This window comes from Styela clava, chromosome 14 (genome assembly GCF_964204865.1).
Source record: "Styela clava chromosome 14, kaStyClav1.hap1.2, whole genome shotgun sequence".
NCBI lineage: Eukaryota > Metazoa > Chordata > Ascidiacea > Stolidobranchia > Styelidae > Styela > Styela clava.
Window position 1 is genome coordinate 16,390,540 of NC_135263.1, and position 13,655 is coordinate 16,404,194.

The 13,655-nt window shown below is 34.6% G+C and overlaps 1 protein-coding gene across 4 annotated transcripts; it reads right to left on the minus strand.

Annotated features, from left to right (window-relative positions):
* Window positions 1-1,275: 1,275 nt before the first annotated feature.
* Window positions 1,276-12,294, minus strand: LOC120341170 (MSL complex subunit 3-like). 4 transcript variants are annotated; one of them, XM_078119991.1, is made up of 18 exons: window positions 11,987-12,294; window positions 11,585-11,653; window positions 11,287-11,396; window positions 10,275-10,354; window positions 9,826-9,920; window positions 9,268-9,459; window positions 8,690-8,850; window positions 7,904-8,044; window positions 7,285-7,334; window positions 7,097-7,210; window positions 6,591-6,705; window positions 5,879-6,029; window positions 5,472-5,553; window positions 4,729-4,855; window positions 3,876-3,975; window positions 3,136-3,238; window positions 1,981-2,065; window positions 1,276-1,641 (listed from the first exon to the last, which is right to left on the minus strand). In XM_078119991.1, exons 1-18 carry the CDS (start codon window positions 12,068-12,070, stop codon window positions 1,584-1,586), a joined length of 1,917 nt encoding a protein of 638 aa, XP_077976117.1. In that variant the 5' UTR covers window positions 12,071-12,294; the 3' UTR covers window positions 1,276-1,583. The 4 variants fall into 4 exon arrangements, with proteins under 4 accessions (XP_077976117.1, XP_077976116.1, XP_077976115.1 ...); XM_078119990.1 differs by having other exon boundaries at window positions 5,472-5,556; window positions 11,987-12,293; XM_078119989.1 differs by having other exon boundaries at window positions 4,729-4,879; window positions 11,987-12,292.
* Window positions 12,295-13,655: the final 1,361 nt, after the last annotated feature.

Consider the following 13,655-nt stretch of genomic DNA (forward strand, 5'->3'; position numbering starts at 1 on the left):
ATAACTGGGTGAAACCGCGGGCTGCAGCTTCATTTAACATGGGCTTTCTAGTATAATTGTATGAACAAAAATTTTGGTTTTTAATTCTATGATATGCGATTTTCGCCTCGCTAGCTAACTGTTAGGGCATTATAAGGGGTTCGAATTACTCGCCATATCAGATTAAACTTAATTAAGAACTGGTTTTGCAGACGCACACCATTCAAAATTGGCACTTCTTCGCGGGCTGCACACTTTTTCCTTGCGAACCGCATTTGGTCCGCAGGTTGCACAACCCTGATCTACAGTATACCTGTTAGCGTAGTTCCGTACCGGTACGCGAAGTGAAAAATTATGGCAACAATACATACTCGAACAATCTATAACATTTTTAATCTTGTTCATGTAAATAAAATGTGGATTTTTGCATAAAGTATACCGGTATATATATATACCGATGAGGTGTTTTAGGAAAAAATCTACCGGGAGAATAAAATGAAAGCTGTGCAGGATTAATGTCCATTGTTCTTTTTGAGGAGAAATGATGGCTTTAAACATGTAGACCAGATTATAAGCGCCAACACTCTGAAACACTCAAAATAAGGATGACATTTTCGCAATTGTAAAGTTTAAAGTATGGGGAGAATTTTCTGGGGTCAAGGAAACATCCATAGGTTTTTATGTGCACACAAGCAATGCGATGAAATAAAACTCTTCAAAACAAACTGCCATTAAGTATTGTACCGTAGTTTACGAACAAAGTTTCAGAATTTAGATGATTGGTAAAGAACAATTTATTAACTAATTTGAGGTCAACGAGAAATATGACAGGAGGGCGATAATTAAAATTTTTCTCCCACCCATAATTAACAGTTAACAGCCAGTGGTCCAGTGCAGGCTTGCAGTTTTATCTCGATCTGAACAGACGAAAAGGCGTCGTCTTGCAGCGTGCCTACGACGAATGAAACGTACCAATGCCTGCAACTACCATATTATGTTGAAGTAAATATCTGGAATGCCAGGTGCGAAAGCCTTCGATTGGAAACACTACGTCACAGGTTTAAATATGTCTGTTACATACACAGGCAGTCAGATGGAAGTCGAGTTATAAATAAGCTTGTTTGTAGCTTTGACGAATTGAAACAAAAGCACGAGCACTCTATAACATGTTTCCGATGATGCACATCCGTTGATATAATATCGTTCAGACGTTCACTTTCCCAAATTCAGTTGATCATAAAAACGCAGCTCCATAAAACGTAAAAAACTAGACCAATCAATATTGTCACAACATGATGGAAGCAGATCTTGCATTTATTTCAAAAGAATGAGAAAATATGGATTTATCACTTAATCATAATAGAAAGCAACATTAACTAATGTATCAATAGATACCAATTTTTAGTCATGTGCATGCATGACAGATGCATATATTACCACAATGGTCACAAGCCTAAATTCCACTTATACATCACAAAGTGAGAATATTCATGTAGGTCCCATGTTTAAACCTCACTTGAAGTTTAGGCAACTTCCCTGGATTTCCATAATATCTTTCCTATATTGATGCCATCACCATTTTTCTGCTGATTGACAACCATTATTCAGATTTGTTCGTAAGCATCTACTTCAAACAATTCTCTCTCGTATTCACTTAAAAACCTAGAATACAAGCGTTCGGAGATTTCATACTATTGTTTTTAGAATATATTGATTTCAGTATAACAGATGAAGAAGAAAATTCGACGCTCCAGAAGTATGTGTACCGATATGGAGGCAACTTATCTTGTTCCCCTACATCAAGTTGTGTGAAGGTACTGAAACTTATGGGCAGGGGATATATTCACTTGGCTAACACAAACAGTCCCCGAACTCGTAATAGAACTAAAATAAGGAAAATTAGAATAAAATTATGGTCTACTACGGGAGTACCAAAAATTCAGCAAGGTATCTAAATAAATGCAAAGGTTATACAAAATCTCTGCATGTCAAAAAACTTACTTTAATAAGGAGTTCAAATGCTTGATCAAAATTTTCAATTTGAATTCTGGTATTTCCATCTTCATCAATATTTCAGGTAACTTTACTGTTAAAAGTAATATTATATTCTTAAATTTTAGTTACCTATACCTGTATACCTATTATAGACGAATACATACAATTGCGGAAAGTTACCATCACATATATAAGAACATGCCAGATAACAACAGAGACCTTAATACAGCGGTTTCCAACTGGGGGCCCTTGGCTTCTCGAGGGGGCCACAGAGCAGTTGGAGGGGGGGGGGCACAATGCTGGGCACATAACTGATTTTACCATTCTCTTGGCATTGAAAAATAAGCAATTTCACAAGGTCTTAGGACATTATTGAGCATGAATTGTTTGAACATAATGGAATTTACCAATTAAAATAACACTATAAATACCACTGGAATGATAAACAGGGGGGACATGAGTGCTAAAAGCCTCTGGAAGGAGGCCACAAGCCATAAAAGGCTGGGAACCACTGCCTTGATATTTTGAATGATTTTGTTCTAACTAGGGCTGGGCATTTTCGAATACCTGATGATTTCAGAATCGAATCGAATATTTTTTTCGAATCGAATCTCGAATACTTTGGAGATATAAAATTGTATGTAACTCTGTTACTGTGTTAGGCCCTCCAGACACATAAATCACTGAAAACATAGTATACATCACTCAGGCAGATTGCTGAGCGTTCACACACAATAAACACAGTTTTTCCTCAATAACTCACAACAGAAAAGAGTCATATGTCAGAATTGAGTTGAAAAAATATGGCTTCAAGAAAAAAAAATGAGAAATTTAGCTCGACCATTGGCGGGAAGAAAAAAAACAAGATGGCGGCAATTCGAAATTTTGCTCTGAACCGATTCGAATAATTTCATATTCGATTCGAAATGCCCAGCCCTAGCCCCTAATTCTAACCTAACAATCATTCTCATCAAATTCACGGTTATTTCAAGAGAGAATTACAAATGTTATTATTACTATCGAGTAAAAGAATATGCATTAATTAAGACAAGTTTTAGTTTATACATAACTGAGAAAACTACTGTTTTATTTCAGATCAAAATTAGCAATGAACAGCTTTTTACAGATAAGTAAAAAAAAAACAGAAAAAAATGATATTACCGAATAATCTCAATAAATGATGAATTCCGTAGATCATGGAAGGTGGGACAGCAGCACCTTCTTCAGGTCGAAATGTTTCTGGTAGAATGCACCAATCCCAGGACTAAAAAACAACATCAAATTGTGCTACTTTAAAAAAAGTTTTGAAAAAAAACTGTCATATTGGCCATGGATATAATTATGGGCATTATTGATGACAGTGTCCGGAAAATACGCCGCAAGAGCATTTTTCTGTAAAACAAGTATTTGTGATAAAAACAGTTAGGTTTATAGGGTAAGAGTATGCTCTTGGATAACGAATCTTTTTTAAATAAAAAGTACTTCAAAAACCTAACTGTTTTTATTACAGATACCGTACTTGTTTTACAGCAGAATTCTCTTGCGGCTAAATTTTCTACGGCGAATTTTCCTAGAACCATTGATGTCTTAGTGATTATAGTGTTGGACACAACTATGCTGGTTTAACAGATAAGCTTAACCATGTCATGTCTCAGGCTGCCAAACTCAGTCAAGATATATTGAATTTGACAGGCAACACTGAAAGAAATAGCGTCACATGATAATGGAACAGAGTAGAGAACATAATAAAGTCCGCATGTACATTTCCAGTATTACATAATTCTATATTGCAGCTTTTGAAATGTGTGCTAACAAGACTGATATGTCATAATTTAGCATATATTCCTCCACAAAGTTTTCATCACTTTTAAACAACATAATTACAAGCAATACATATCTACCTTTTTTAGTTCCACCATATACTTTATATCGCTACCTGCAGCTGATAAATATTGATCACGATCCATGCATGGATTAGCATTAAATAATGGTTGGCGGAGACTGAAATTAAATCAAAGTTTACACAAATCGTATGGTATGAAGTTAGCTAGCTTGTATACTTGAAAATTCGGTACTCCCAAAGTGTGTGTACCAGGTCAGGGTTAGGGTTCAATTTTATTCCGATTTTTCTTATTTTAGTTCTATTGCGAGTTCGGGTCGGGGACTGTCTGTATTAACCAAGTGAATATACCCCCTGCCCATAGGTTTCAGTCCCTTAACACAACTTGATGTAAAGTAGGTGAACAAAATTAGTTACCTCCATATTGGTACTTCTGAAGCGCTGGGAATTCTAATCAAACTGCGGTCAAAATAAGGGATATAATATATATTGGGATACAATATTGACATAATGTAATTGTTCAACCAATGTCCAATGTCACCCATACTTGTAATTTTGAATACAATATACTAAATAAGAAGAGAGCAATGCTTGAATCTATTTTCATGATTGTCACACATCAAGTTTGGACCCTTAATTTCGCCCCAAATTTTGCTTTTTTATTTGAGTGAGAGATGAACCAATTTTTATTCCATCACGCTTGACTGCCTCCACTTTAATAATTCAAATAAAACAGCAAAATTTGTGGCAAAATAATGGGTCTACTACTAAGGAGAAATCCAAAAATGAAAGTATTAGCCCACTGAATTTTTGCAATCGATTCATCCAATCATTAGTTGAGAACAATACCAACCCAAGTTAGCAAAACGATCAAATACACTTTGTTCCCAATAATAAAATTTCAATAAACTTACGGTGCTGTAGAACAAGAAGGTCCTTCACTGTTAATAGTAGCAGATGCACCAATAGAAGAATGTCTGTTATGTTTTGAAGGTGCTCTTAGAAATATGCAAGGTTCTATGGAGACAAAGTATTTCGGATCTGAAGAAATTGAAATCTCACGTTCTGAAATGTAAATAAAAAAATTTATTTCAGCGGAGTTGTGTAGATGTTTGTTGAAAATCTGTTGAAAGCCACAGAGAAATGCGATTGTGAAAGATGACAAAACGCTTGAAAATACTTCTTGTTATTATTGAATGTAACAGTATCATAAATATTTTCATATCAATACTCATCTCGTCGCTGTGGCGCATCGTGCTAACTGTTAGGAACATGCTCACCACCGCACCTCTGATTACCATGCATGGGTTCACAGGGTCGAATCCTATGTGGGCTTAGTTATGTGAGAGAGGATTGCTGGACTTCTCTCCAACGTAAGGTGGTTCACGTAACTGCTGGTCGGTTACGGCTTCCACCATCATAAAGTCCACGCCTCCGAAAACTAGTAACTGCTAAATAATCCCATACTCGTCATGGACTGGTAGGCCATGGTTTCCCATATGTTTAAGCCGTCTTATCGGCTTTCCTCTTCCCTGGAACAAATATGTGAATCCTATCATATCAAAGAAGCAATGCATACGGTACAATTATTTGTGAAATAAAGACAGATTCAACAACAGAACATCTCACAAAGCAGAATAACACAAGAATGTCATACCGGGTGATAAATCTCTTGTTTGAAATGACGATGTTGCAGATGAAATCATTCTGTACATGCTTGTATCTGGCTCCGTAGGTGACTGCTAACAATGTTTGAAAAAATTGCAACATTTTAATTGTGTAAATTATACTTATTTTACAGTGGAAGACTGTTTTTTAATAATAGAAAATAGCAAATTGAGCCAACAGAATATCTTTTTGGTTCATATGAATTATTCGACTATATAATGTGGTTTCACACAATTTTGTCATTTAGGATAGGATTTTTCATGGACTTGGATGGCGGAGAAGGCTATAACTGATTAACCAACATTGCGTTGAGTAATGTTCTTGTTAATATACTCTAGATAGGATTTGTATCTGTGTATATGCTCAATTAAGTGAAGCACCTATTCTGATACATACCTGATGGGATGTAGACTCGTGATGAGACAATCGACTGGATCTCCTTCTACCTTGAGCATCTTTTGACAAACCAGTCTGATCCAGATTAGGTTGGTTTGGAATCAGATATTTATGAGTTTCTTCAATAAGTTGTTCCTCAGCAGTTTTCTTTCTAGCATAGAAATCCAGTTGATTAGTATTGATGTAGAATAGTATGTTGAATATTATGAGATTATGATATTGTCTTTCAATTTCAATGATAACAATGCATAATTCAAAAGTAAATATAGGGCCATATGATCATGCATGCAAAAAATGCATTGTTGGTCAAATAAAGTTACAAGCAGTCAACTAATGGTAGAAACACCACTGACAGATTGATATAGCCCATTATGCTTGTGACAAATATATATTTTCTATACAACTCTCATGCACGCCCTTCGCTCTGATCACCCTATACAAGTAACCTCTGATACCTAGCGATATGTAAAGAGGTGCTTTTATTCAAAAAAACTGAAATTTTCCTGGGTCTGCATGACTGCATTGTACCATTTGTTAGGTAAGGAAGGGGGGACATGGGATTTGAACCCGAGAAGGCCGAGATATGTATTCCGCAAATTGGTATCAACTTCTACAGTGCATGGATGAAAACTTGACACTAGTTAGCGGATGGAACAACAATATTATTAGAAATGATATTTAGAAGAGTTTGTTGTATGGGTAACTGTTATACTTGTGAGGTCTAGGATTTTCCTGATTTCTAGTAGGACTTGATGTTGATTCACTGATGTTTCGTTTCTTAGGTGAAGATGATGAAACCGATGAGACATCAGGATGCTCAGCCAGAGCTAAAAGATATTGAAGTTTCACAAGAAAATAGACAACAATAAAACCCTTTTGAATTATGATTTGACTTCTACTTATTTACAGAGCAATTTATGACTTTTGTTAAAGACTTAGAACCATAATGAGTTTGTTGAAAAAAAAAGAAATATTCATACAAACAATGTTATGGATTATGGAAAATCTGCTATTCCAAAAGTGCTCAAAGGGTGAAGATATACAATTAACAGTTTATTTAGAGTGATTCAATTTACAAATATTATTAATTTGACAAAAACTTCAAACAAACAATCAAAATTTAATAATTTACGAATACCCAATATAACTAATCAGGAATGTATTTGATTTTCTTTAACCCTGATCTCATGCCTTGGAAAATATTACAAGTACACTTACAAGTAGTCTGGATGTTTCCAGTCTCTTCATTTATATTTTCCGTGGTATTTGTCATAAACTCCTCTTGTTTTATCATTTGTGAGCCAGATTCACTAGTGGGAGAATCTTCAAACACTGAAAATAATAATTTTAGGAAATTATGATCAACAAGAACTTAAACAGTAAACCTCAATATCAATGTACAATACCTAGTTGCTTCTTTGTTGTATCTGCTTTTATCTCCGGTGGTTGGTTGGCACTGCAGAATATGGAAGAACAAAATGTTTGATCATTCACACAAGTTAGCCGATTTGTAAGTAGCGTGTAATTTTGAATTTAAATACCAGCTCTCTTACAATCAATAAAGCAAAATGGCAAAATTTGACTATGACCAAACACACATTCTGAAAAACCAATTTTGAGATCTTGAAGTTAATATAGATTGGGTATTGTTCCAACGGCACAACTTCAAAAATCACTACTACTCTGTGAATAAAGATTTTTCAGTTGCCGAAAAATGAAAAATATGGGTAATTTTCCGTTTATCCAGAATAAAAACAAAGTTAAAAATGGAAATATTGTAAATGACTGTAAAAAAAGAATCCTATCAGTAAATATCAGTTATTTATAACTGATATTGAGTACAAAAAATGATTAGATTTGTCTTTAATAACATTGCCAAAAATGAAATAACAGAAGTCATTTTCTGTTTCGATGACATTTCGAAAGATGCTGAATTCCATTATCAACTGTAAATACAAATGTTATTGAGATATTGTTAACACACAATTTACTCTACTGTATGAAAAATAAAATCCAAGCACTTACTCCATTCCAGGTGTCCTAATAGCAGTGTTCTTAGCTAAATGTTTGAATTGATTTCGTTCAGGTAAATATAACAATGACAGTGGAAGAGCATAATCGAAAAGCAGTTTTAAATCACAACAGACTTCTTCACAAAGATTTAATCTGTCAAAATAAGAGTATAACAAGTTTGACTTCTATTGTACATCAGTATCTTAGAAATATCTATCAATTTGGTTACAAAATGAGAAACAAATGAATTCACATGACCACAAGAGAACTGTTAATACGATAAACCAATGGCACCAAATGAAAAAAATTCGATACCCCCGAAATATGTGTACCAGGTGTGGGTTAGGCCAAAATTTTATTCGGATTCTCCTTATTTTAGTTCCATTACGAGTTCGGGGACTGTCTGTGTTAGCCATGTGAATGGGCATTTAATGAAGAACTTATTAGTAACATGCCAATTTTGAATGAATGATTAAAAAAAAACGGGTTGATAAAATAATTGAAAATTTCAAAGCATGTTGATCATTGAGCTATATAATATTTTGAAAAAATATCCGATACAATTTTAATGAATCTGATACTAGCTGAGGATGTTGAAATAATCTTAGTGTAAAATGATTCAAAATTGACGATTATCAAAAATGAAGTCACTCCGAGCTTTCCAGTAAAACTGGCAGGATTCCGCTTCTTAAATTTTATGAATACATGATGAATTTGATAAAAAATTGATTCAAATTGAAAACTAATTGCGAGGAAAAATTCTAGTTACTATATTATTTGAAGATCCATACTACTTACCTTTTTGCAGGCGGAAGTAAGATTTCTGGACCAACTGGTTGACCCATGGCAGTCGTTGTTACTCTTTGTCTATCTGCGGCATTTAGAGCATGAATTGCAAATCTTTTCACATAATTTTCTAATATTTGAATAACATTGGGTCTTGCTGGGAGATTAATCAGCTGAAATATTGTAAAAAAAAAATGTCAATCATCTTCTTTATTTGCAAATATGTTATATATTTTAAAAGTGGCAAGATGAGCCTGAAATTTTAATATAACTTATTATTATGTAAAAAAATTTCATTTCAAGTTTATGTCACAAAAATGGCACTTTTTCCACGTTTCAAGACTGTCTATAGACAAATAACACCAGACACTGCAATTACAACTTCTAACGGTTTTAGCGTGAACAGATCGTAAATAAATTGTATATAAAGACAAATCCTATTCAGATAATATAAATAAATATTTATCCTCGTCTTTTGCTTTTGAATTTACAGTAAAATAAGGTTGCAAAAGTTATCCATTCAAAATTAAAATAAATGTAAGTAAATGTAAATTTAGGAAAGAATGGAGTGTTGGACTATTTGAAGTTACCATATTTCTTTTCTTCACCAAAGCATTATCTTCTTCTAGTCGTCTTTGTAGAGACAGTGGTATGTCAAGACTGACTAATCTACGTAAATGATGTTCATCTTTATTTGATGGATTATCTTCTTCAACGATATTATCATGATGATGTATGGAAGCAGTTCCAATTGTTGATGTACTGCTCAAACGAGGTCTTTTCTAAAATATAAATTTCAAACAAATGGTTATTTAAAATATTGAGCATGGTCAAGTATGAGCACAAAATAAAGAAAAATATGGCAAACGATGATATTGGAATGAGAATAGGGAACTCGTGAATTGTCTTTCATTCAAATAGTTGAATCTAAAGGACTAAGTTCATTTGAAAAATAAATTTTCGTGGGACCCTGTTAAACAAAAGAGAATAAAGAGTTTTATAATGCCCGACAAACTATAAATTATGAGCCAAAATTTCCCCTATCAGAAATCTTAAACCCTGCTTTACATTCAAACTAATTTATTCACTAGATATGACATAGTTTGAAAAAATATGATTCTCCTGTCAGAATTGGAAATATGCCCTACCTCAGGAGGAAAATCATCATCAGATTCTGATAATTTTTCTCTTGTTCCAGTACTTGTTGTGAAATCAGAATTAAAACTTTCTCCAGAGCTTGAATCTGTATCAATAAATATGTTGGTTATATCACTCCTCTGTTTAAAATATCACGCACAGGATGTATATTGGACACAAAGTGGAAATATGGACTAAATTGTGTTATGTCAACAAAATTAAAAACCGCACACTGTGTGGCGGTTCCCTGATCGGAATGATTTTTTGAGAAAACTTGCTCAAAGCAAGGTCACATACACTCACTCAGAATAAATATAATTTTGAGTGAAGTCAAGGGTGAGCAGTGGAAATGTCAAGAGCTCGTATACATGCTGGCAAATGCATTTTAATACAAGACAAGACTGATACGAGACAGTTTAATAAATTAACACAACATGAAAATAAGATGAAAAAACATTACCCGAGTTGTTTGGTATTTCAGCATCTGGCTTACTAGCAACTCCAGGTAGATGATGTCGTCTTCTGCCTTTCTGAAGTTTCCTGCCGTGTATTGAATAGGAAATATCTTATTTAATAAATATAAGTTATTTCTTGTGGATTGAAATTTGCATTGGGTAAAGCTGACCAGTTGTAACATTGGTCAGGTTCTTAGGACTGACGGTGGTAGCCCACGGTAATCAGTGTTTAGGATATCAATCGTGTGAATTTTATGCCACATTGTTTGCCATCAATCATCTATCTATATCAACAATGCACAACCTGCGGCCGTAAGGCCGCATGCGGCCGTCGTGACAAAATAATGCGGCCGTCCACATACAAAATCCTATGAACAAAAAAAAAGAGTTCAAAATATAGGATTTGGCGGCTATGATGGTGCAAAAAGAATGATGAACAGCTTGTGCAGACGTTTGAAGACGAGGAAAATCTGCTGGACACATGGAAATGCGCAGTTGAAGTGTGCGAAGCAACGTTTTCAAGAATGACGTACCTGAAGAATGACTACCGAACCAGATTGTTAGACATTTTATTATACTTTTGGGGACAAGAAAATGGGAGCGACCGCCCCTCCCCGACTTTCGATTTTTTTCAAAATCGTGCAACCATTATGCAACTTGCTGCAGTATATCTGCTCAAGAATAGGTCCACTGAAAAGAAAAATTCGTTTAAAATGCGAATATTATACTTCCAAGTAGTTCTACATACTTTATAATCGGGCAGACCGCACCTCGCTCGGGTCAAATACGCGGTTATGACATCATAAGAGCAAATAAATAAATAAAAAAATTTGCGGGCCTTCGGCGCGCTCATCAAACACGTTGCGGCCGTATTGAATACAAATAAATGCAAAGTGGCCGCCAAGAGCAAAAAGGTTGTGCACCCCTGATCTATATGAAATCATCTAATTTCAATAAAGCTTGATAATAACCTTGTTCAACATTTTAAAATAATCATTAGCATTACTGTTGACTTACAATTTCTTTATTGCTCTTCTGGCCAACTTTCTCTGAAGTTTTCTATTTTGATCATTATCTTTCAGAACAAATGATTCGTCAGCCCAACGATCCCATGCATGATTCCAACCCTACAACACATTGTTTGGAATTATGGTATACAGCATGCAAATAGCATATTGTACCAGTAGCATACTAAGTAGAAAGACATGAAAACAGGTGTAGTATGAATTTTCCGTGTAGTATCAGTATAGCAGTACTTAATAAGCAAATCACTGTTTGCACAATTTCTGAATCAAAACTAATTGAGGCTTTTTACCTGAAAATGTATTTTATACTCTACAAACTTCTTTCCTTTAATGTCCTTAATTACATCAGCATCCATGATCTAAAAGCATGATTATTACAGTATTAATAAGAGGTCAGAAGACTGACAAAATAGAAATAAAGGGGCCGAATTAAGACAATCACAATAAATTCGCGATCATTTAATTCAATAATAACTTGAATAATATTGAAATAAAAAGCAGATGTTTCAAGTTCAGTTTTATCCCTTCAAAAAAATTACATTTAATGAGTTCGATTATGGACATCTCAGCTTTTGCACTGAAAATAAAACCAACAATAACATGATGGAAATGATGTTGTTTATCTGCTCCCTATTTGCAGCTTTAAGTCTCCCACGAAATTAGACAAATCCTGAATACCGTACCGATCATACCTTGGCATTATACAAAACTCGGGCTTTCGTTTCATCTGGTTCAAAACATAAAACTTTTTCTCCTACGACATGCTTGAACTTCATGTTGCTTGTTCGATATATATAATGTGAACTTCAACTCTAATAACGTTTTGCATACGTGGACGGCACAAACAACAAGGAATTAATTTCAAAATAATTCCTGAACTCAGTTTCTCACTTTCCGACTTTGCTAGTCAGTCAGAAACAAGACAATTTCCTAACGAGAACTACAAAACGCTTTCTTTGCAATTCTGCAGGAAGTTCGCACAAATGTCCCCCAAACACGATTGTGGAATTTAGTTTTGCGAGAACGAAATTTTGCGCGAAGGTAGTTTGTGTACATCAGGGGTCGGCAAACTGCGGCCCGCGAACTAATTTTTTGCGGCCCGCAAACGTCCCGAGAACTTTAAATGCATAATACAAAAATTGATGATAAATTTATCGTTGTCTCCACATGGACTTGTGCGGTAACGAATGCAGCTGTACGGAGTTTTTCTGCAGCGTCAGCTATATATGAGTTTTATGTCATTTACTTGATGTTGGTTGTAATTTTAAATAAGTTTCTTTTGATTTTTAAAATATATGAATGGGAATTTTTTTTCTCTGGAAACGGAAGGAAGTTCGCGTTGAGGGTCGAACATTCCGAAGTTCTTAGACAAAAAATATTTTTCTTTCTTGCTCCGGACTCCATTATCCGGTCACCTACTAAGCGTGATGTTGCTATGGGATTTCAATATGTCAATATTGTTAGCGATTTAGGATAGGATAGGATTTAGGATTTCACTATCACATCAGCGCTTTCGGGCTTTTGCACTGGATCCGGTAATGTCTGAATGTAGTCAATATTGTGTTTATGTATCTTAATACAGATTTGCAGATAAAATGATTTCAGTTATTATTATTAATTGATATATTCACAAGCAAAAATGATTAGCAGTAAAGGAAGCTCTAGCCAAAATTCTGAAAGTCGAATTACAGAATTTAGTTAAGCATTGAATTAACATTTGCAGGACGGCTCCACCCCGCCGCTTTAAAGGTGTTTTTAACCACTGTTAAGGCAAATTTGTGGCATTGTTTGTTCTTTTTGATAATGCAAATAAAATTAAGAAATGTCTATTACGTTATATCCTCTTTTTTTTTAAATTGGGCATGGAATTAATTTATTCCACAGTAAATTCAAGTATTTTCACATGTCACGAATATTGTGCTGAACAAGAGCCTACGCAAGCATCCACTGGTTTCAAACAATTTATTATGAACTACAGATTTTCAAAGGACTAAAATCTTTTCGGCTCGGCATTGCCCACCTAATTAATTCAGTAATTACACCCTGGGTTTAAACACTGGCCGATTACAGAATTATGACTTTCCCCATGAAACCATCCATTTAAAATGAATTATTATCATGTCTAACCTGACTGGAAACTGACCGAGAAGCAGTGGTTAGCCAAGCGTTTTATTGGCTCAACCCTCTTCGGGGACAATATGAATCTTATCCTCAGTTAAATGCCTACCTATAATTTGAATACAAAAATAGTAATTAGTATATATCTTTGTTTCTATGACATGTCACATGTTTGTTTTGAACTAGTCTGTTAATAATGTGTGACTTCAATGTGATATATGATATAAGTGAGATACTGTTTCA